General features: G+C 44.3%; 1 protein-coding gene across 5 annotated transcripts in view; it reads left to right on the forward strand.

Annotated features, from left to right (window-relative positions):
* Positions 1-24,959, forward strand: part of PLXDC2 (plexin domain containing 2) — a 379,100-nt gene that overhangs the window by 232,483 nt on the left and 121,658 nt on the right. For all 5 annotated transcript variants that reach the window (XM_053261826.1, XM_053261829.1, XM_053261827.1 and 2 more), the window contains one exon: positions 221-290. In XM_053261826.1, coding sequence (XP_053117801.1) covers positions 221-290 — 70 coding nt within the window. The remainder of the gene's footprint in view (positions 1-220; positions 291-24,959) is intronic.

Consider the following 24,959-nt stretch of genomic DNA (forward strand, 5'->3'; position numbering starts at 1 on the left):
TTCCAAATAAGATTCCCTTAAATGTTTCTGAGCCATACCAGCTGTACAGAATTGTTTCCAGTTTTACCACTGAGAAATTCTTCGAAATTGAGCATGGTAATGTTACGGTGAAAACCTGAATGCAAAAGCAGCAGCCAGTGGCTGAATCACATTTTAAAGTGAATGGTTCTCTACTATTCCTTACATTATTGATTTTCCTTTCTGGTATTGTTCCTTGCAGAGAGTGAATCTATCCTTCGATTTTCCATTTTATGGCCATTTCCTACGTGAAATTACTGTGGCAACAGGGGGTAAGTGGCTTTCTACCCATTTGCTTTGAATAATCTCACAAGAGTTTCAGATGTTTGCAGTCAGATTTTTATTTTTTATTTTTTCAAATTTACAGAGCTGGTGGGGTATGGTAGAGCTTATGTGATCTGGCATTGATAGTCCAATCAGATCTTCAATTCATTTAAATTCAGTCTGTCAGCTAACTGGTACAGTGCTTCCATCTTTCAGAGTTATGATCATTGGATCGTATGTCCTGTCCTTAGTCCTCTTTGGGCCCCACTTCTGTAGTGGGAAGGCAAGGGTGTTGCTAAGCACTTGATTTTATTTGGGGGCCTTAAATCTCATTTCTTCCCTCCACTCCCCATATGAACAACAATTCTAATTAATTAATTAATAGTCTGTGGAGTATGACAGAAGCCTTGGATGCATAGAGGTGTGGTATTTCTGCAGTGGTATTGAACTGTGGTTTCCAGTTCTGATTTGGAGCCAAACTACAGATTGTGCAAACTGTTGTTTGCCTGATTTCAAATTTAAATGCAAACTATGGTTTGCACAAACCAGGAAGTACAAGAAGGAAGAGGGAGGGCATGTTCAGTTCTGAGACATGACACCAATGCCTAAATCTCAATTTGGCTGTTACATGTGAACAGCCATTCTCTATCATTTGAGAATGAAATGAGAGCTACCTTGGACAATAGTGTACTGGAGGGGTGGGGTCTAAATATTTTAAATAAATAAATTGGATCCCAGATTTCTACAACTACATCAAGAGATTTATTATATGGTCCAGAAGGATTGATGGGTACATTCTAAGTGAATGAAAGGGGCCGTGGTTTTTCGGATTGCTCACCCTAGCAGAGAGAGTGAGCATATGGCCTGGTTTGGGAAATTAATCTACACTTGCCCTCAATTCATGTTTTATCAAGGTTACTGGATTCGTGATGACTGTGAAGTGAATCAGTTTGTACTTCTGTTGTTAGCATAATTAATCAAATTCTGGTGTTCAGGAGGTGGATATCTGTCATGTGGGATTTCTGTGTATGCTAATTCTGGCACCTGGTAAACCACTGGAGGCCTTCAAACTTTCCTAGTATAGAAAGGCTTCCTTACAAAATATTGCAGGTGTTTTTATTTAAGGGAGAACAGCAGCATTAGACTGACAGTGTGTAAGAAATGAGGAGGAGGAAAAGTAATAGCAGGGTACCAGACAGATATACCCACTGCTTTTAATGAGGCATCTTTTCAGCTGATGAAATATTTTAACTGAGTAATCTAACAAATTAATCAACAAAATATTGCAGTTCTGATTCTTTTGTTAGATCCTGCAAGCAATTTTTGAGCTCCCCCTGCAGCCTCAGGTCAACATCTGTGGGAAGTGTGGGCAGGACTGGGACCAGCCTCTGAGTGACTCAGCTGTTCCTCGGGTCACCTGCTCAGTTTTGGGCTTTATAGGAAGGCTCCTTGTGGCGGCGGGCCCACCACCAGTGGGGTCCAAAGGGAGGAGCCACTTCGGGGGAGAACGAGGGCAAGCGCTTTAGTTTTAAACTGTTTTAGACTTGGGTTGAAGTTGTTGTAATGTGTTTGAGTTCGTCTGGAAATGGGGGGACAGGGGCCGCCTTCGTTGACTATTGGGCAGCTATCCCAGTGGTGGGGGGAATAGAAGAAGTAATGCTGGCAGGTCAGCAGGCCGTTCCAGGGGAAGGGTAGTAAGAAATTTAATAGCTGTCTCCCCTTCCGGCTGTCCTGCCAGCCCTTTGACCACAGGGAGCACTGCCAACAACCCACATAGCCTTTCCCTGCTCCTCTGTAATGCCAGATCAGTCCAAAATAAATCTGAACTCATCCATGATTTGATCATGGATGAAGAAGTTGACCTGGTATGTATTACCAAGACGTGGTTGGGGGAGTCTGGTGGTCCAGTTTGGTCCCGGCTTCTCCCTCCAGGATATTCTGTAGAGGAGCAGGTGAGGGGACATTGGCGGGGAGGTGGAGTGGCTGTGGTCTATAGGGATAACATCCTCCTTACCAGGGTCCCTGTCAGGGTATCAGACCATACTGAATGTGTGTACTTGAGTTTGGGGACCAGGGATAGATTGGGATTCTGTTGGTGTACCGATCACCCCGCTGCACAGCGGACTCCCTTACTGAGCTCACGGACTTGGTCACGGAACTCGTGTTGGAGTCTCCCAGACTCTTGGTGCTGGCAGACTTCAATGTTCACTTCAGGACCAATCTGTCCGGGGTAGCTCAGGAGTTCATAGCAGCCATGACAAGTATGGACCTATCCCAAGTGGTCTCTGGGCTGACGCATATTGCAGGTCACACGCTTGATTTGGTCTTTTACTCTGATCAGGGTGGTGTTCCGTGGGTGGGGACTCCTGTGATTTCCCCATTGTCATGGACGGACCACCATCTGGTTAAGGTTGGACTTACAACCACTTCCCACCTCCGCAGGGGTGAGGGGCCCATTAGAATGGTCCGCCTGAAGAGGTTATTGGATCCACTAAGATTCCAAGAAGCCTTGGAGGGATTCAATGTTGGTTTTGCTGGTGATCCTGTTGATGCCCTGGTTGAGAACTGGAACAACTTGCTCACCAGGGCAGTAGACATGATTACTCCCAAGCGTCCCCTCCAACCCACTTCAAATTTGGCCCCTTGGTATACGGAAGATCTACGGGGGCTGAAGAGGCAAGGTAGGCGACTGGAGTGCAAGTGGAGGAAGATGCGACTCGAATCTGACAGACTGCGACATAGAGCACATCTAAAGATCTATGCTCAGGCAATACGTGCAGCAAAGATGCGGTTCTTTTCTGCCCGTGCCCATATTGCCTCTGTGAGTTCACATCCAGCGGAGTTGGTCAGGGTTGTGAGGGGATTAGTATCTGCCCACCCTTCCTTGAACCAGAATTTGGAGTCATCAGTTACCCACTGTGATGTGTTTAAAGAGTTTTTCGCAGATAAAATCTCTCAGATTTGGGCCAACCTAGATGGAGACTCCGGAATTAATTTGATGTCTGAGCTGAAGGTGCCCAACGACTCCTCTTATGTGATTTGACTGGATCGGTTTCAGTTTGTGACTCCTGAGGATGTGGACAAGCTGCTTGGAGCGGTGAGGCCTACCATTTGTCCTCTTGACCCTTGTCCAACATGGCTTGTTTGATCTAGCAAGGAGGTTATTGTAAACAGCCTGGTAGAAATCATAAATGCTTCTCTGAGGGAGGGCGGGATGCCTCCTTGTCTTAAGGAGGCAATCATTAGACCTCCTCTAAAGAAGCCTACATTAGATTCCTCAGAGTTCAGCAATTATAGGCCTGTTTCCAACCTCCCATGGCTGGGCAAGGTAATTGAGAGGGTGATGGTCTCTCAGTTTCAGGCCGTCTTGGATTCTCTAGACCGATTTCAAACTGGTTTTCGGGCGGGCTATGGGGTGGAGACTGCTTTGGTCGGCCTGATAGATTAGCTCCAATTGGGAATTGACAGAAGAAGTGTGACTGTTGGTCCTTTTGGATCTCTCGGTGGCTCTCGATACTATCGACCATAGTATCCTTCTGGAGTGTCTGAGGGGGTTGGGGGTGGGAGGCACTGTTCTACAGTGGTTCGACTCCTACCCCTCGTATAGATTCCAGATGGTGTTGATTGGAGACTGTTGCTCTTCAAAATCTGAGCTTAGGTATGGTGTCCCTCAAGGCTCCATAATTTCTCCAATGCTTTTTAACATCTCTATGAAACCGCTGGGAGAGATCATCAGGGGATTTGGAGCGGGGTGTTACCAGTACGGTGATGACACCCAGATCTACTGCTCCATGTCAACTTCCTCAGGAGCTGGCATATCCTCCCTAAATGCCTGCCTGGAAGCAGTAATGGGCTGGTACGAGGGAGAATAAACTGAAGCTGAATCCAGATAAGACGGAGGTACTTACTGTGCGGGGTCAGAACTCTAGAGACTATTTTGATATGCCTGTTCTAGATGGGGTCACACTTCTCCGAAAGGAACAAGTTCTCAGTCTAAGAGTACTTCTGGATTCACACCTCTCCCTGGTTTCTCAGGTTGAGGCGGTGGCCAGGGGTGCTTTCTATCAGCTCTGGCTGATACACCAGCTGCATCCATTTCTTGAGATCAATGACCTCAGAACTGTGGTACATCTGTTGGTGACCTCCAGACTTGACTTCTGTAATGCGCTCTACGTGGGGCTGCCTTTGTACATAGTCTGGAAACTTCAGTTGGTTCAGAACGTGTCAGCCAGGTTGGTCTCTGGGTCATCTCAGAGGGACCATGTTACTCCTTGACTGATGGAATTACACTGGCTGCCAATAGGTTTCTGGACAAAATACAAAGTGCTAGTTATAACTTACAAAGCCCTAAACGGCTTAGGCCCTGGGTATGTATGAGAGCATCTTCTGCATTACGAGCCCCACCGCCCATTGAGGTCATCTGAGGAGGTCCGTTACCGCCAACCCGTTTGGTAGCTACACAGAGACGGGCCTTCTCGGTCGCTGCCTCGAGATTGTGGAATGCGCTCCCTGCTGAGATACGATCCTCCCCATCTCTGGCAATTTTCAAAAAACACCTGAAAACCCATCTTTTCACCCAAGCTTTCTCAGCTTCCTAAATTTTGGGGGTTTTAATATTTGGTCTATTTTAAAATTCAAAACCCGATTTCGGAGGTTTTAATCAGTGTAATTGTTTAATTGTTGCTTTAAAATGTTTTTAAATTGTTAATTGTTATATTGTTTTTAATTTGTTTTAGCTCTTTACTGTTTTAGTGGTTAGTTTTAATTGTAAACCGCCCTGAGCCATTTTGGAAGGGCGGTATACAAATCAAATCAAATCAATCAATCAAGAGTTATTTTCCTGCCGATCCACATGAGAAAGAAAAGGGTTGTCACAGGAGTGGCAAATGGTGAGGGACATTTTCAGTCATATGGGCTGAAAGTACCTTTTAGGGGGAAAGCACTTTGCAGACTTGACATAATCAACAAACATTTGCAAACTTCAAATTAGCTGTCAGGAAGAATAGGGAGTTTACTTACTTCCTATTTCATTCTTGGCCATTTTGCTTTGATATTAAAGGTCACTTGTATTTACAGATGCTCTTTTCACATATTACCTCTTTTAGAAACAGCATAGAGCTGGCCCTTCATCAAAAGCCAATTTTTTTTCCATGCGTCACATTTAGATACACACATTATTAGCATTTCCTCAACAAACATATTGTGAAAGTTATTTAGTCACAGAAAGGACTAACTACCAGTCTCCTGCTTTGAGAAGTAGCTAGTGCCTTTATGTCACACGTCCTTCCTCCTTAATTGTTTTGGTTTTTAAAAATATATAGTTGCCATTTTTGCCAAATAGCACCCTCTGTTGAACCTAGCTCTTAAAGCAAAGCTTTAAATATATATATCCCACATTTTGCCCCACTATGAGCCCACAACTTCTCTCTCAAGAGAATCAAATAATAGAATCAAATGAAACAAAAATATATTGTATTTAGTGCTTTCACGTCTTCAAAGCACTTCATGCAGACTACCTCTGGAATATTTACAGCAACCCTTTAGGATAGGTTAGTGGTTCACATGCTCAGATCATTCACATGACTATTTTCAGTGGGTCTGGGGGGAAGGCAGGACACAACCTACCTTCCCCCGCGTGATTCCCTCCCACTCCGAGATCGCTCATGCCATGTGTCCACATAACCAGAGAGCCAGTGTGGTGTAGTGGTTAGAGTGCTGGACTAGGACTGGGGAGACCCGAGTTCAAATCCCCATTCAGCCATGAAACTAGCTGGGTGACTCTGGGCCAGTCACTTCTCTCTCAGCCTAACCTACTTCACAGGGTTGTTGTGAAAGAGAAACTCAAGTATGTAGTACACCGCTCTGGGCTCTTTGGAGGAAGAGCAGGATATAAATGTAAAATAATAACCAGCATGAGCGATCTCAGAGCTGCAAGGGGGCAGGGGAAAGCAGGCTGCAACCCCCCACATCCCACAATGCACCACACAAGGAGTGCAATGCCAGGCACTCCGTCCAGATGGTGAGGGAAAAGGTTGCGTGCATGGCCTCCTCCCTCACTTTTAGCCTGGGTACACTTTTAACCCAGCAGAGGAGCGCTGGATCAGGACTGATCTTGGCAATTCTCACCACCAGACCTACCTGGGCTCGCACTGCCCTACCAGGGTAGGACTGGTCGTGAGAACAACCTCACTGTGTAATGCAATGCCAGCGATTGTAGTACCACCTGCACTGCTGCGTATGTGCAAACAACACTGATGGAACTGCACGAGAAAGAAGCTCCGCTCTGTTGGAAAGCCGTGCAAACACAGTTGTGCGACAGGACGTCCAGTAGAAGTAATGGGCTTCCTGTAACCCGACTGCATTTGTGCAAGTTTCCAGTGGAGTGGAGCTGCCCATCAGTATTGATTACGCAGACATGGGTGGTGATCCAGCTGCCTGCATTGCATGGTGCAGCATGTCAACCAGTTTTTTTAAACTCCACACAACAACAACGAAAATTTATATACTGCTTTTCAACAAAAGTTTCCAAAGTGGCTTACATATAAACAAACAAACAAACAAACAAACAAAAAGGCTCCCTGTCGCCAAAGGGCTCACAATCTAAAAAAGAAATATGATAGGACACCATCAACAGCCATTGGAGGATGCTGTGCTGGGGATGAATGGGGCCAGTAGCTCTACCCCTGCTAAACAAAGAGAATCACCACTTTTAAAAGGTGCCTCTGATCACTTAGCAGGGGAACATACTGAGATCGGGGCTGAGGCGTAATGATTTGCCCAGGTGGTTTTGCGGCTGAGGTGTGGTTTGAAGAGCTGGTCTTGTGGTAGCCAGCATGACTTGTTCCCTTAGCTTAGCAGGATCTGCCCTGGTTGCATATGAAAGGGAGACTAGAAGTGTGAGCACTGCAAGATATTCCCCTCAGGGGATGGAGCTGCTCTGGGAAGAGCAGAAGGTTCCAAGTTCCCTCCCTGGCTTCTCTAAGATAGGACAAGGTTTTTAATTTTTTTTAATAGGACAAGATTTTTTAATTGAACCAACAAACTACCAAAGCATACAGTACGTTGCCAAAGCACAATTATATACAGAGTAGTTGTTTGTACATCATATATCTACAAAGATTTGCACACAAGAATTTGGATACCCACAGGGTTATAAAGTATATGCAGGCAGTACTGTAACTAGGGAATGGGGGATTACAAGGCACATCAGGTAATCGGGGGGGGGGGGTTACGTCCAACATCCATTTCCATAATTTGTCCCATTGCCGTTTAGAAGAGATACACTTGTCTTTTTGCACATAACCATACAAACTTTTCGAAAAGAGATTTACTGTCTCGTCCACGTGAACCTCTTGGTCGCGTCTTCCCTCCCTATTCCTATGCAGGAGCATTGCATAAATGACATATAGGTTTACTAACCTGATTACGAGAAGGGGAACGTTCCAGTTCCCTAGGATGAGGGCACATGTTCCGTCCCGTTTCTTTGAAGGTTTCTTTCTGGAACCTCGAAAAGAGGTTCTGTCATTCAAACCCGAGGTTAGTTCTTTCCAAGTCTGTTTTTCCAAATCAGGCCACTCTAACAACTTGCTTACTCCCTGTCACACTCTTTTGGCTACCACACACTCTTTTAAGAAATGTGAATGGGTTTCCCTGAATGTTTTACCTAGCTCACTAGCTTTCTGTTTGCAGGTGATTTTAGGACATTCCTGCCTGCAACCTTGGAGAAGCCACTGCCAGTCTGTGTAGACAATACTGAGCTTGATAGACCAATGGCCAGACTTATTATATGGCAGCTTCCTATGTTCCACCATGTTCCATGATGACATAGGGGTGTTACCACATTAGTGAAAGGATGGTATTCCCACATTAGGAGAAGGACTGGAGCTCAGTGAAGCATTGATCCTCCGTTCAACCCCTGCAGGTAGGACTGAGAAATACCCAAGTTAAACCCTAGAGCGCTGCTGCCAAATTCAGACCATACTGAGCTAGATGGGGCCATGGTTTGACTTGATATAGAGAAGCTCCCTATGTAACCTGCACAAAGCTGCTAGTCCCCAGTGAGTTGCAGCGTGCAATAATGTTCTCTTCTGATCTAGAGATCGTCGTGAAGCATTTTGAATTCTGCCTTACAAATCACAGCTTTAAAGGCATAAGGCTTAACAATAAAGAAGCTTTAAAGTGCCCGTTATTCTAAAGAAAGATGTACTGTTTCTGCTTAGGAAGCACGGGTTGCAGAGTTATGGATTTGGCAAATGCAGGTGATAATTCATTTAAGCATTTCACATGTCACCTGCACAAGTAAAAGACTGGACTGGAAGCACGAACCTGAATCCATGTTTTGTGACCAGACACTGTAAGCAGGGCTCCTGCTGAGAAGCTTCACAATCATAAACCCCAGGAGGAAATAACTGAAAGATTGGCCCTTTGTTGCGAGCTGAGCAGAGAAACTCTGATATAAGGAGACACCGTGTGGGAGGATCTCATTATACCAGTGGCGAAATATCCATGGAAACCTCCTTCACCTTTTAAAGCCATAAGTAGCCACAAGGAATGTTTTCAGTTTGGATCAGTTAGATAATTCAAAGAAGGCTTTGGAATTGCCCCTTCCTCACGTAACCCATCAACAAAGTGCGCTGAAAGCATCATGTTGTCTGCCTGCTGTACGTTTTGTGAAGTTACCATAGTAACACGGCTAGGAAAGGGGTAGATAAGTTGTGGTGTGATCCAAACACTGTCTTGCCCGCCAGGTAAAAATTAAAGCAGAATCAAAATGCTACTGTTATCAACGTTCTGCAGGTTCTTTGCAAGATGCAGAATTTATCTTACACATACACAGAGACACACACATATTCCTCTCTAAGGCCGGCCGGTGAGAGAAAGCTGAGACCAGGCCAGCCGCCAGGTGGAGGGAATGAACTGGGGCTGAAACGGGGGGGGGAGGGGGAGAGAATGAATTGGGGCTGAATGGAGGTGGGAGAGCGGTTGAAGGGATTTGGGGGGGAGGCAGGGAGAACTAGGGGGGCAGATGCTCTGTGCTTGGTCAGCTAGTAAACTTTTATTTTGTTGTTTTAGATTTGAGAAGGCTGCTAGTTTCTTTGCTTGCTGCTTTGATAGTCATGGGCAGCATCTAATGATGAAGCGCCATTACAATCAATGAGACAAGTTAGTCATGCACATTTTATTTTTGACATTATTATATTATATTATAATAATTATATTGTTATAGGGTGGCTTATTTGTTAGCCACCCTATAACAAATTGTTCTCTTATATATAAAGAACATTTATATCTCTTCCCACAAGGAGCCCAGAATGATATATATGGTTATGGTTATCCTTACAACAACCCTGTGAGGTAGGTTAGGCTGAGAGAGAAGTGACTGGCCCAGAATCGCCCAGTGAGCTTAATGGCTGAATGGAGATTTGAACTCTGGTCTCATCAGTCTTAGTTCAACACACTAACTACTATACCACACATTGATCCGAATGTTCTGCATTATTTTTTGTAATGATTCTTACATTGTTTTAATCTTGGTGTGTGACCCACTGGAAATTTTAAGATTAGACTAATGGATGAGGATTGATTGATTAAGTGCCGTCAAGTCAGTGTCGACTTCAGCAACCACCTAGAACGATTCTCTCAAGGATGATCTGTCTTCAACTTGGCCTTTCAGGTCTCTCAGTGGTGCATTCATTGAATTTAAAAAATAAAATAAAATAAACAGCACTAAAAATATAAAAACTCTGGGGCAAATTCTATGTCAAGAGAGATAAGATTCTGCAGCCTGAATTAGGCCACAATTTATGCACACCTACCTTGGAGTAAGCTCCATTGAATCCTGTAAGACTTACTTTTGAGTAAACATCCATTGAATTAGACTGTATATTATGTAGTTGAGGATATTTACAATTTACTGATTTTGCATAATTTGCTGCTGCTAGTCATAGAGAAGAACAATGCAGCCCCTCAGAAGTTGTCCTAATGCTCCATTTCCCAGTTACCCACATGCCCATATACTTTGAAGGCCATTGTAACATCCTTAAGAAATGGAAATTTTCTTAAAAGAAAATTGAGATTCTCTGAATGTTAAATTTTGCACCAAGGATTAAGATTAATGTAACCTTCCTCTGGTCTTCCACTGTCTAACCTCAGCCCCCTCTGCTCTATTAACCCTCTGTTGTAAAAGGCATTCATCTCTCCCATCATGTGATATCCTTCCTCAAATCCTGACACTGGCTTCCTAACATAGAATCTCAGAATTTTAGAACTGGAAGGAAAGTGGGTCCCAGGCCTAGAAAGGTTGTTTAGATGCAACAACCTAAGTTTGAAATTCAAAAGAATTTCATGGTACAGGACATTTGCTGAGATTGGATTGTTGTTGTTGTTTTTGAATACACTCACACACGCATGCACACACAACTTATTGAAAAGATTGTTTTGTATCTTGTTCTGAAAAAGCAAGAAGATTCAAGTTTGTTAGTGTGTTGGTTTTTTCCAAAGAAACTGCTCACTCAGCTGGGGTTTTGTTTGCTGAGATGGGAGTACCAGTTATGCGAAAACAGCAGAGGTTACTGAACGTTAAATTAAAACAGAGGAGATAATATCAGATTAGTACACACATTCTCTAATTAACACGTGAGCTTGGCTACAAAAATAACATATCACACTACATGGAGTTCGGTTTTAAACAACCTAAAAGCACAGGAGTAGCTCAATTAAAATGAGAACCTCCTTGAAATGCCCAGCACAAGACAGGTGGAGGAGGGAAAGAAAGAAAAGGAAAAAAGAAAATATATTCTAGGGAGCATCATATGTATTTTTATTTATCAGATTTTGTATTCCAGCATTTCTCAAAGGAGCTCAGGGTGGTATTCATGGGATTATCTCATGTTATCCTCACAACCCTGAGAGCCGCTGTTTAAAACATTATTTGTGCATTCAAGTGAAGCATTGGGGTGAGGGATAGCATTGCAGCTGCAGACTGTTCCAATCTCTAGGGATCCTCATTCTTAAGGTCTGAAAAGAGCACTGCGTGTACAATTGCATGCACAGAAAGTGTTCTATCTGTGAATGGAAACTTCTGCTTTTCCAGAAGTATGTGCAGAGCTCTTTAAAGAGCTTACATCATCATCATCATCATCATCATCACATTTATTTTTAAAACATGTATACTTTTCAACCAAAAATAGTTCTTAAAGCAGTTTGCAAAGCAAAAGATATGATAAAATGGACCCTGTTCCAATTTAAAAAATCAAACTGAACAATTACAAATCCGATACTGGAGAGAACCACTGGGAAGAGCTTATGTTGGGTTGAATAAGGACAGTTGCACTCACCTACTAAATGTTATTTTTTATATTTATACACCACTTTTTAACAAATGTGTTCTCAAAGTGGTTTATATAGGCAAAGGAATAAGATGGTTCTCTGTCCCCAAAGGGCTCCCAATTTTTAAAAGTACAGGCAAACCTTGCCATTTGTGTACCCAATATCCGCGGTTCCACAATTATCCGTGGTTGGATAACTGACCTCAGCATACATGGAAAAACATTTTTTGTAAGGTTTTATTTCTGAATATCTGCAGTTTTGCGGTGGCAGGAAATGAGCTCCAGTGTAATTTTGACTACCATTTTGTGAAGAGGAACCATTTCTGTGACTCATTTGATTTTAAAAAAACTTTTCCCTGTGGAAAATCATGGGGAAATGGCAATTTTTGGACATTGGGGTGGGTGGGTTGTGGGACGGCCATAGAGCACAGTAGGGCACTTTGCATTATTGCTGCCCGTTTTCACCATTTTTTCCGCAATTTTGAAACCTCTGGGAACCTAAACCCCCCCATCCCATTGACCTAATACCCCATTATCTGCAGTTCTATTATCCACGATTGTAGCAGAGAATGGAACCCCCAAAGATAATGGGGTGCTAACTGGAGAAAGAGGCACCTTTTTAATGTGGTGATTCTCTTGATTTAGCAGGGTGAGAGTAGCTGGCTCTATCCACGCCCAGCACAGTACCTCCAGTGACTGTGACTGTTGTCTATCTTATGTTTCTTTTTCGATTGTGAGCCCTTTGGGGACAGGGAGCCATCTTATGTATTTATTATTTCTCTATGTAAACTGCTTTGGAAACTTTTGTTGAAAAGCGGTATATAAATATTTGTTGTTGTATACAAGACACTAGTAACAGCCACTGAAGGGATACTGTGCTGTCCTGAATAGGAATAGTTGCTCTCCCCCTCCTAAATATGAGAGCTACCACTTTAAAAGGTGCCTCATTCATTCATTTAAACTATTTCTACACCTCCCAAAACCTGCGTCTCTAGGATTTTGCACATAGGCTGGGGGTGGAGCCTTCCATTGTGATGCTGTAGTAACCATCCCTTCCCCACCCAAACACATTGATTGAATGTGCAAGAAATGCCCTAGCAACTGGCTACACCTGGCCAGAAGGACATCTGTACACTGCTGCATCTTCTATTCCAGGCCTACTCTATTTAACCCCCCCCCAGCTGTTTTTGGACTAAAACTCCCATAAACCCCAGCTATAGTGGCCAATAGCCAGGGATTATGGGAGTTGTAGGCCAACATCTGCAGGATGGCTGGAGTTGAGCAGCCCCGTTCTAGTCTAAGCCCCATTTCATCCATCATATGTTGGGCAAAAGTGAAGAGTCTTTGGGTCTCTGTCCAGGCTGTGGCCATGTCTTGTGCGTCTGTACCTGTTTTCCAGAGTAGGGGTTAGGTTTCTACCATTGTCACTGCCCCTTATTTCCTTTGGAAAGCCCCACCACCCATCCTCCCATAATGTAGTTAAGATGAAGTCTTTCTTTCTTTCTTTCTTTCTTTCTTTCTTTCTTTCTTTCTTTCTTTCTTTCTTTCTTTCTTTCTTTCTTTCTTTCTTTCTTGGACTGGCCTCACCTCCAGATTGAGTGGCTTCTGTTGACAAGGATGTGTGTGTAGAGTGCTTCAATCCATTGCCTGTAACCATTTTCTTAATTGCTTTCTGTGTACAAATTAAACTGCAGTAAAGGGGAGGTTCTGAGTACAGTTTCAAAAAGAAAATTATTCTTCTTGAATTCCAAGAATGAGGTTTTTCAAGAATGAGGTTCTCAAAATATGCCTGATTTCTTCCATCATATTTGACCACATAAGTCTCTGAGTAATTAATTTCTCTATCTGTAGATTTCCAGTGGCTCTTAAAGAATAGTAAGTTCCTATGAGAGGAGATGGGTCCACAGATGATTCCACAGTGTTTAGAGCTTTAAAGTCCATAATAAATTACACTTGGGAACAGACCAAATATTGAGCTATTGGTTTTAGGAAAACAGTTAACAATCAAAAGTAGTGATCTTCATCATTTTTCAAGAGAGACCACTTTGGCAATAAACCCTCAGTGTGAGAGTCATTTCCTACTTTGTTGACTTCGGGGCTGTGCTGTGCTTTTCCCAGTGCCAGGGGGACCCTTTAAGAGCAGTTGAGCCCTGGTGCCATTTGGAATGTGCATATGGAGCACTGGGGAGTGTAGTCCTTCCCAGCACTTCCCCCATAGAGCTCTTGGGGGAAGTGGATGCATTGGGACAGTTTCCTATAGCCCACCGGCACTGGGCAAAATGCAGCACTACCTTGTGGTGGGATACTGTCAACTCTGGCGCCAAGGGCACTGTGCAGTGTATTTGGCTCTGGCCAAACCTTCACACAGGCCTAATAAACAATTAGTCGGGGAGCCACACTTAGGGTTGATGGGAGCTGCCATTGGTTCCTGGGCCTTGCAATGAATAACAATGAGCTAAAGCGATGATGCTAAGATATGTTGCTTTACTGCAGATTAACACTCCAGTCTAGGGATAGGAGCCATCTATGGAAGATCTGTCGAGAACAGCTTTCCCATTCATTTTGATGGATGAGCAAAGCCCTATTTGGACATTATCTAAAAAGTGAATCTGGAAATCCCACCATGGGCCATCACTCACCCTCCCTCGCTACACTGTTCAGTTATAGCAATGTTTGTCTGAAGAGGGAAACACTGTAACTGTGATGACAGTCTCTTCTGTGATTGGCAGCCTGGATCACCACAGGCTGCCAATCACAGATGTGCCCACCACAGTTATGTCATTCCCCTCTGCAGATGCACATTGCCGTGACTGCAAGCAGTGTGGTGAGAGGCGTGAGTCCACAGGTTAGGGCAGGCCCGCTTTCTATAGTATAATATGCATGTGCATTCCTTTGTGTGTGTTATTTTGCTTTCCCCTTTAGAATGATAGAGTAGCATTCATGGGCCAAGATCAACTGAAACCCATTCAGACTGGAGTGCATAAGGATACTTCAGCACTGTAAACAAATATTGGTGCAAATGTGACTATTAAATTTACAAAAAAAACTTTAACTCTGCACAATTGTGATTTGAAAAGGCCAAGTCAAGCAGTCTTGGAAAAGCCAGGAGCAATTAAATAAAGACAACCATTGCAATATCAAAAAGAAAATGTTCTGTTGAGAAAGGTTTGTCTCTGGTATTCTGTGAATGGTGAGCAGTTTATCAGTACTAATAGTGAACATTAAGGAGAGACAATGTGATGGGGTAAACATCTGTCTCCTTGATTATTTTGTGGAAAGAGAGCCAACACCATATATCTTCCAAGCGATACCTTTCTGTGTCCCTTCTCTCATTTTCTGTCCTGTGCGGTCTGCTCAGTTCACTTAAATAGGAGTTGTTGTCTTTTTAAAAAGACATAATGCCTCTGTCTGTCACACTGTGGATCGGTAGCAAATTGACAAACAGACTGTCTGTTGAAGTTTTTGCTGGGTGACTTTATAAAATGAGAATGGAGTCTTATGACCTGAACTTTATTGATTTTCATTTAAGTATAGTGCAGAGAAGATTATGTTATGGGCTCAGTAATTCCAGACAAGAAAGTGTCCCTCCCCGCTCCACTCTCTGAAATGGATAGATGCATCTTAAGCCAGGCGAAAGACGTCACCTTACGAAGTTGCTAAAAAGAAGCAATTGAGGAAGGGCTGTAGCTCAGTTGTTGAAGCACGTTCTTTGTGGCAGAAGGTCACAGCTTCAACCCCTGGTATCTCCTTGAAGGGCTGGAAAAGCCCCCAGCCTAGCATCTTGGAGAGCTGCTGCTAATCAGTGCTAACAATATTGGTTTTGATGGACCAAGGTTCTGACTCGGGCAGCTTTATATGTTCACTTGAAAAGTTGTCAGGTAATTGTAGGCAATAGGGATGTGCAAACAGGTTCGAATTCAAACTCATTCGACATCGAACATGGCCAGTTTGATGGTTCTATGTAGAACCACTCCCAAACTGAAGCAGCCCCTGTTCAGCTTCAATCTTGGCTCCAGTTCAGATTTGGGGGTTCATTAAAATAATTTAAAAGGCCACTGCACATGCCCAATGTACCTCTGGATGGCCGGCAGAGGCCTATTGGGCTTCCAGAATGGCCACCGCCACAGAGAACAGGCCCGGAACAGGCCAAAGACTGGCCAAACTGGGCTGTTTGGAATTAAATGGAGGGGAACCTCTGGAGACCACACACACACACCCCATGGCTATGCAGAAGCCCCCAGACTGGGTGGCAGTGAGTTTAATTACATTTTTTTAAATGAAAAAACAAACGGGACACACACACACACACACACACACACCCCTGAATCGGGAGGGAGGTGTTTTGGGGTGGTAAAACCGAACATGCCCAGTCCATTTCAAGTCCGGTCTAAACTTGAACCAAACCAGCCAACTCAGTTTTGTGCACATCCCTAGTAGGCAATACTGAGCTAGATCGATCTATGGTCTGACTCTTGAAAGGCAGCTCTTAATGTTCAGTTGTAAAATTGGTATTCCAGGATGTATCCATAAAAAGTTACTGGTCTGGTTGTTATTGATACCTTGGAGAATCCCAACCTTGTCCTCCCAAATTTCTGAACTTGGCTTCATCTACCAAAGCATTCAGCAGACGTGCAATGCTGACTTCACATGTTGCGCTCTAACTGATGGTTCAGCAGAGCTACCAGAGCTGGAGGCACATGCACGAGCCCTGTGTGAGACTCACATGCATGAGTCTCAGGAATGATATGCAAAGATTGGACATATCACTTTGAATCTAAGTTACAAATGTTGGGCTCCATGTTGAAAGCAGGCAGCATATGTAGGGGTAGTGCTACCAGTTTTTTGGGGTGTCCATTGAACAATGGCCCTGCCATCTCCCCCCACCCCACCCGGCTTGCCTCCCCACTCCCTGCTTGCCATGCACTGCTGCTTTCCTCCATTCACCCACCTCCCCAGTCACCACTTCCACTTCCTCATCCTCTGTCCAGCCTGCTGGCCTCCTCTGCTGCCCCCCACTGACCAGCTTTTCCTGGTCACTGGTGGAAACAGGAAGTGTTTGAGTAGGTGGCTGGGGGTGCGTATAGGCAGCGCCCACTGCTGATGCACACGGTGGGTGAGCAGGGGCTGCGGTCAAGGCACACGCTGCTGGGGGGTGGTGCAGTTATCGCATGTATTGCTGGGAGTGGGGTGGGGGGACAAAAGAGCCGCTACAGGAGGAACACCACCTGTCACTCCTCTCGCTATGCCACTGGGGATATGCCAAGATTGGTGGATTTGGCATGTTGTTCCCAAAGCTGGATGTAGGGTCCTCACATGTGCCCAGGACTAAGCAGCCCCGTCAAACTGCCAGTTCTTTGTGTGCAGTTGGTCGATGACTGGCCAGGTGGGCACCGGATGTTGCACAAAATCAGAACAGTGTCGTTGCAACGGGCCAGACTGTGTGTTACATTAAACGTGTACTTTGGCCCTAGCATGATTGAGTTGTCTTGTGTAAACAGCAGCCATAGGGAGGCCTGATCTGAATCAGAACTACAGCATGGGCGAGCCATTACCCTGATTCATCTGATTCAGATGAGGTATTCCGTGGTTATTTGCTCTGGAGGGAATTTCTCATTGCCACCAATAGGATCTTCCCGCCTGGGCGGACTAGAGGTCATGGGGACCAGTCCAGATTGGGGCTGTAATGGGAGCAAAACAGTGGCATAACAAAGTCTGGAGGGGCCCATGTTTCATAACTGAAGTTGGCTCCCTTTCCCATTTTTTGTGGCACCATAAAAGATGCTGCCGAAATTTTTACACTTTGTTTTCTCACCCCCACCCACCCGCATTGCTCCAGGGGCGTATCTATAATTGGTCCTTTGTTCTTTGAACACATCCACCCAATTACAGATGTACCCCTGGAGCAAAGGGCTAATGCTCCCCCTGGTGCAGTCTGGACCACCCACCACCACCATTGCACACAGCTGCTATTTGGAAAAGAAAACCCCAAGCACACCAAGGCTAAACTACATGTTTAACAAAATGCAGTTGGGTCCTAAGAGTTTGACTTGTGATGAAGAAATCCCTGGTTCAAATCTCACCCCCGCTGGACATTTATCAAGTGATGTTAGGCAAACTACTAACAACAGCCTCTTCTCCAATATCTGTTGTATGCCACTGGGGTACTTTTGTCTGCAGTGAGAAGTTAAAAATATTTCCTTCCTTCCTTCCTTCCTTCCTTCCTTCCTTCCTTCCTTCCTTCCTTCCTTCCTTCCTTCCTTGAAGTGGACTTTCTCTCAACCTGTATGAACTCCTGGTTTGTTCTCTGCATATTGAGCTCTGTAGTGATGTTAGATTTCAAGACAACAAATATGGACAAAAGTGCCAGCATAATCCAAATGAGTAGGCTCAAGAGTTTGTTTTTGTTTGTTTGTTTGTTTGTTACTTTGACAGCACTATTTTCAAAGGTAAGGTGCATGAAATGGCCATGCTCTGGATTAAGAAACGGGGGCAGCGGGGGAGTGCTTTAAACATAAAACGGACATCTGGCAACTTTTGTTTCCTGACTCAGAAAGTGTAGATAAGGAGGATGGTTAGGATGTCATGTTGTGCAGGAGCAACCACCAGAATACCAATTTATGCATACGCAGGTTCAGAAAATTATATACTGTGGATTGCTTTTTAGTTGAGGGAAGCAATGTGACAGTAGTTCTAGGCCGACGACTTCTCACATCGAGAGTTCCTGCAGTTCAAGTGGCACGTAGAGACATTTCGCCCCTCGTGCCTGGCTTTGCATGCTTCATGAATTTCATTTTCTTGGAATGCTTTGCAAAGAGGGAGAGCAGAGCATTTAAAAGGGCAGCTCTGCAGTTTGTGCAGAACTGCAAGTAAAGCTGTGTTGGACACATTTTTTATGTTTTGAATTCCAGGGAAGGGAAGTGTTATAGGATTGGAGTGCACATCATATTCTTTAACCATTACGTTGAACTGTGATGAAATTATTGGCCACCATTATGTGACCCTAAGAAGGCTTTCTGGTTCTTCATGAAATAAATGTTTGCTTTGCTTGAAAAGCAAATAGGATTTTGTGGCAAATATGATCTAACTGCTTATCCTCATTACCCTGTGTTAAGTGTGGCCATACATTGAAACCTGCACTCTGACGAAGGAAGCGGAAACAGCCATGAACATACCCTCTAATTTCACAGTACTTACTTGGAAGGCAATGTAGATATTTTGCCACTGCTGGTAACTTACCATATGATTAAATTGCCCACATTTGGCACGTGGATAAGGAGGGTCACATGGTATCTGGATGCAAAGAACTCTGCCATAACTCACTGCTCTTTTATTCACTGACCACTTTCTCAAATCTATTTACATTTTACTTTTATCTGAAAGTTCATTCATAGAACGAAATATATTCTCTTTCCATTACATTATTACATGTGTGTTTGTATACTTACTCTGTACCCTGTTGCATGGAAATTAACACGTTTGTCTGCAATTGCCTTTAGGCTGTGGAATGCCATGCACTGATCCTCCCTATTCAGATGTCCAAAAGCATACTGAAACTCCTGCCCAGTGTGACATTCATTCACACACACTCTGGCGAGTCAGTCACAGTAACAGCATTCATCTGAAGAGGCAAACACTACAATCATGATGGGACTGCTTACATGATTGACAGGCTTGGACGCCCAAGGATGCCAATCATGGAAGTGTCCATCATCATGCTTACAGCGTTGACCTCTTCAGATGACACTGTAACCATGACAGACCTTTCAAGGGTGTGTGTGAGTGAATAACGTGCTGGAGAGGACTTCTGGTGCATTTTTGGAGGCTGTACACAAGTACAGCCTGCTGCTTATAATGTCTGAATAGGGCTAATGTGAATGCAATGACCCACCCATAGAAATGACTCTGAGGCCATTCACACATTCAAAAACTGTGTTCTTATCTGGGTTTGGGAGTTGTGTTGTTGTCAGCCAAGCCTGATTTGCACTCTGTATATGCTCCAGAGCTAGCAATAAGAATGAGGCTTGTTCACTCTAGCTAAACACCGGCTTAGTTCTTTGATAAGGCAGCCATTTATGATCTGGATTTGAAGAGAGAAAGAAGACACCATACTCTCAGAAAGTTCAATGGGCTTTATTAAGGCAAACTGGTCACACAGACAAGAATTCTAGTCAAATCAATCAAACAATTCAGTCACGTTTCCATTCATAGTGTAGTGTACAAAATCCTATCACATGTGTTGCGTGCGTGTGTTCTCAGTAATTAATCTAACTAGTACGAGATAGAGAAACTGGAAAGGAGAAAGGGGAGGGAGTTACTTGGAAGGGGGAATGGCAGAGGGCCAGGGTTTAGTAAAGGGGAGCAGGGTTCCCGCTAAGGCGTGCACATGTGCATGCGCTCACACATTTTTTAATATCCACTCAGTTGATTTTGGATCCCACTCAGGTTTAATCAGGAAGGTCCCACTCTGAATATACATGTGCACACACTGCCTTGATACTACTGCCCAGAAGAAAACTCATTCTGCACATAGCTGGGGGAGAACACTGAAGGGGAGAGAAGTTGGAGGCAAAGGCTGGTTCTTGAAAGAGGCATATTACCAGATCTCATCGTGGCCAAATGGATGTGAGCGAAGCTAGTGTCCGTTGCTGGAGAGTGTTACAGACAAGGCTTCCGGTGGATTGCTGGTGCTTAGGGTTCACAGACAGAGTTAGCCCTTGATTCTTCGCCCCACGGCAAGAATCACTGAGCAGTCTCTTGTCTGCAGGTCCAGGCCTCTGCTAGCTCCACAGCTGGACAGCGGCACTCGGGATACGCACATGAGCATGTCTTGCTGGTTAGACAAAGGTTGCTGAATCTATGCCCAGAGAGCTGGGTTCTTATAGTCGTTCGATCTGTGATCTAAACAAAGAGTTTTCTCAAGATTTCAGCTTCCTTCCTGAATCTCAAAGTGTTAATTGCTCATGACAATGGCTATTTGTCTGTCAGAGGAAGGCTGAGGAGATGAGGCCCGTCTCCTGCATAGTGTCAGTCAGTGTTATCAGGAAACATTATATTCTTGTGTTCTTAAAACACTCTGCATTTCTGAGCTTTGCAGATGGACATCCTCTCTAGTCCAAACAGTCTTTGCCTCAAAGAGTGTTAAAAGTCAAAGGTGTTAAGAAGGAAGAGTCTAAGCTATGTGTGGGGGACAGCAATTAAATCACTTCTTGTGTAAATCTACTTAGTGTGTAATTGTAAAACACTCCAAAGTAACTGCAAGAGGATATATGTGTGAGATTAGTAATCAGTGCTTCTGATTAAGGCAAAATATTGTAAACACTCTGCCAGAGGAAATGCAGAATTTGCTGGAACATTGTCAACATTCTGCCAGAGGAAATGCAGGATTAGCTTCCATTTTTCCCAAAGCCATTACCTGAGAGCAAAGTCCAGACAATTTGGCTTGTTTCTTAGGAGTTAATCATTTCACTCAGAGTTCAGCGCTTCCTTGCAATAGGGAATTTCTCAGTGGAGTTTCTGGCAGAGACACAGGCCTCAGCCTGGCCCGCTGGGCTATGAGTTCTGCTCCCATATGAGTGACCTGGGCCACAACAGTATGTGCTCCCAATTTTCAGTTGTGTGGAAGCAAGGTAGGAGGAAAACTTGAGTAGCTTTTTCTCCTAACTTTCTTTCACCCAATCATTTCTACCCAGGTTTTCCTCCTACCTTGCTTCCACACAACCAAAAATTGGGAGCACACACAGGTCTCAAACCCAGGTAGAACACAGTTTTTGATTGTGTGAATGGCCTCTCTGTATGCCACTTCAACTGCAGGAGCTCTCAATGTGAGAAGTTGCCAGCCTGGAACTATTATCATATGGCTTTTCTAAGAGTAAAAAGTGACCCACGGTGTAATTTACTGAACCTGTGTATGCATCACTTGGTATTCTGGTGTCTGCTGTTGCATGACACCACAGACAGCCTAACCATCCTCCTTATCTACACATTGATAAGTGAGAATTGATGATCTGTGAGAAGGGCTTGAAGGGACAAGGGGAGGAAGCCTTGAAAAGCTTACCTCCCCCTCAGACAATCCTCTCCTTGTTTCTGGGTGGGCAGATCGCCCTCCCAGACAATGAGCTGGGTCTCACAATCAGTGGGACCCGGTTTGGGGAGCTAAGTGGGGAGAGCGGGCTAAGCCCGCTCTCCCCGCACACGAGCAGGGCGGGAGCCCTGGGCGGCTGGATCCGCCGCCCACATGATTGCCGGCTCCGTGACGAAGCCGGTGGGGGCTGGGGAGTTCAAGGGCTGTGCGACCCCCAGAAGCTCCAGTATGCCCTGCTCAAGCGCACAGGGTATACTGGGGAGCCCCCTGAGCCAGGAGGCTGCTTTTCAGCCTCCCACCGGGGGTCTACTCATGAGTAACCATGGCACGTAGGCGCACTGCGGCGACTCACAATAAAAGAAAAACTGGGTTTGCGGAGCACTCGCTCTGCAAACCCGGTTTTAGGGGCGGGCTACTTGAGCGGGTTACCCGCTCAAGAACCACCGGGCTCACAACCGAGCCCGGTGGTTCTCACGATTGTAGAAAATTCCTCTAAGGCATGTGCATGTGCGTGCGCTCACAAGTTTTCTGATGTCCACTCAGTTAATTTTAGATCCTGCTCAGGTTGAATTAGGAAGGCGCCATTCTGAATGCACATTGCCATGATACTGCCACCCAGAAGAGAACTCATTCCGCACAGAGTTGAAGAAAATTAGAGGGACCACTGGCTGGGTAGCCCCCGGAACTCCCACTAGTGCACGGTGCATTGTGGGGAGTACATTGATGCTGACTGGGAGGTTGCGGAGTTGTGCAGCAGCAACACAACATCAGTTAACCCAGGCTAATGGTGCATTTGTGCCCTTAACCCGGGCTAACAGCTGAGGCTTCTTTGCGGGTTTGCTGCTGTGCTGCTGCCGGTTCTCATGGCAGGCAAAACTGGGCTGGGCTTCTCTAGCCCAGTTTTGCTTGCCCATGAGAACAGCCTCATTCTGTGTCAAGAGACAGAGGTTGCCAGAGGTCCATTTTATTTTAACGCACTCTTCTTTTCTCCTATTACTTAATCCAAAGTTTGGCCATTTCATTTTGCTCCTTATCTTTGAAAATAATACTGTCAAAGCAAAAAACAAAACAAAACACTCATGTCTACTCATTTGGATTATACTGGGACCTCATAGTCATTCTAAATGCTCTGAATGCTTATTATACAAGTTGTATTTCCATTCATTCCTATGATTCTGGGGCATGGAGATAAGAATCCGGTATTGTGCTTGCTTCAACATACAGGCATTTCGGTTATCTTTATTCATCAAAGTAGTCTGCCTAGTGGGACTAACGCTGGTATGTGTTAAAAAGTGTCAAGGGATTCACAAACCGGCAACTGACCCCATCACGTAAATGCCAGAAAAATGAGGCTGCATGTAAAATTATCCAAACTGTGTATTAACGAGAACTGTGAGGAATTTGAGTCACAGATCGGCTCAAAAACGGATTCCTGACATTTAACTTACCATGATTGGGAGGGAGTGAACCCTTCAATTTTGACTTGTCCACTTTTAGTTAATGAATTCATTACCATAAAAGCAGCTTGTCCTCTCTAGCCACACGCCCCAGGCACTCATAATTACTTCTTTTGTTATTCAGAATATATGAGTTCCAGTAAGGGACTGGTGGAAATGATTGTGCCCAGTGTTCTTTTTGGATATCGGGCTCAGTTTCCTTAGCAAGAATAACTGTTTTTCTCTACCTTCAGCATTGTAAAATACTAAACTAGTTGTACATTTCCACAAACTAGTTAGGTTTACATTGACCTATTTGAACCTGATGCCCATTTACGGGGGTCCTACTACTAATACTACTATTACTAATACTACTACGGATAGTTTATATAGCGCTCTTAACCCAAAGTTCTCAAAGCGGCTAACATAGAAAAATAAATAATACATAAATAAGATGGTCCCCTGTCCCCAAAAGGCTCACAATCTAAAAAGAAACTTAAGGCAGATACCAGCACCAGCCTGGTAACAGGGATGTTGTGCTGGGGCTGGATAGGGCCAGTTGCTCTCCCCCTCCTAAATATAAGAGAATCACCACTTTATAAAGTGTCTCTTTTTCTACAATCAACAGGGAATGCAAAGGCATTCCCTGTCGTAGGAAGATCCAGCTGACTGGCTTCCCCTTCATTTTTAGCAGGATGGCAAGGATCTTATTAGGAAAGCTTATACCATCTCAACTGGATATTTTTATCCAATTGCTTTTAAAATGTATGTATTTATTTACTATATTTATATCCTATTCATCCTCCAAGTAGCCCAGAGCAGTGTGCATGGTTATGTTCGTTCTCACAACAACCCTGTGAGGTAGGTTAGACTGAGAGATAAGCTACTGGCCCAGAGTCACCCTGTGAGTTTCACAGCTGAATGGGGATTTGAACTTAGTCCAACACTCTTAACCATTACACCATACCGGCTCACTATTTAGTTCTCGCTTTTTTCCTGTTGCCTTGTGTGTGTTATTGTTTTTGTTTGGCTTAACTTGATCTTTAATTATAAGGTAGGCTTCATATATTTTAAGTCCCTTTGGCCAACATCGTGACTAACCAAGTGGACACTCATCAGGAAGACACTCCCACACCAAAGAAGGTGTCCAGTATGCTACAGTGTAGTGGAGGGCATTTCTCCATTCCATACTTTCCCCAGAAATGCCCTGTACAGCACAGAAATAGTCCCTGAAGGTCCTGCAAGGACCTATTTTCACAAAGTCATCTCTTCAGAAAAATAAAAGGATATAGACTGCAGCTTGATGGCACATGCTTAGAGTTACTAGGCCATCAAACAAATGGCCAGGAAGAGAATTCCTCTTTCCCCCAATGCAACACCACAGACAGTGATTGTAAGTTGGTGTTACAAAGATTTTACGCAGGCATTGCTGGCCTAAGACAGAAGTTTACAAATGGTGTGCCACTCATTTGAAAGAAAACAAAGTGAATCTCCGGGCTGTTCAGAAATAAAGGAATATAAGAGGGCATGGGAGATTGTCCTGCTTTCCTTCCTTGAGCTTGAGTGTGAGTCCCAAGCTCATTATTGCATTACTAGACACTCTCAGATTGTCCCAGGGATGTAGAATCCTTGCTGCCTTTTTGTTTCCCAACTCACTAATCTTGGTGTAATTAGAAAGTGGATGGCACTCTTCCAGAGCTACATAGTTTAGCACAAAATTGCAGTCCTTTGGTGAGAGTGAAGTCCAAATTAACATGCCTCGTTGAAGCAACAAAGAAATCATAAACAGACATTAACCAACTATATAAAAATAATAATTATATTGTTTACTTC

The sequence above is a fragment of the Hemicordylus capensis genome, chromosome 6 (genome assembly GCF_027244095.1).
Source record: "Hemicordylus capensis ecotype Gifberg chromosome 6, rHemCap1.1.pri, whole genome shotgun sequence".
In the NCBI taxonomy this organism is placed as follows: domain Eukaryota; kingdom Metazoa; phylum Chordata; class Lepidosauria; order Squamata; family Cordylidae; genus Hemicordylus; species Hemicordylus capensis.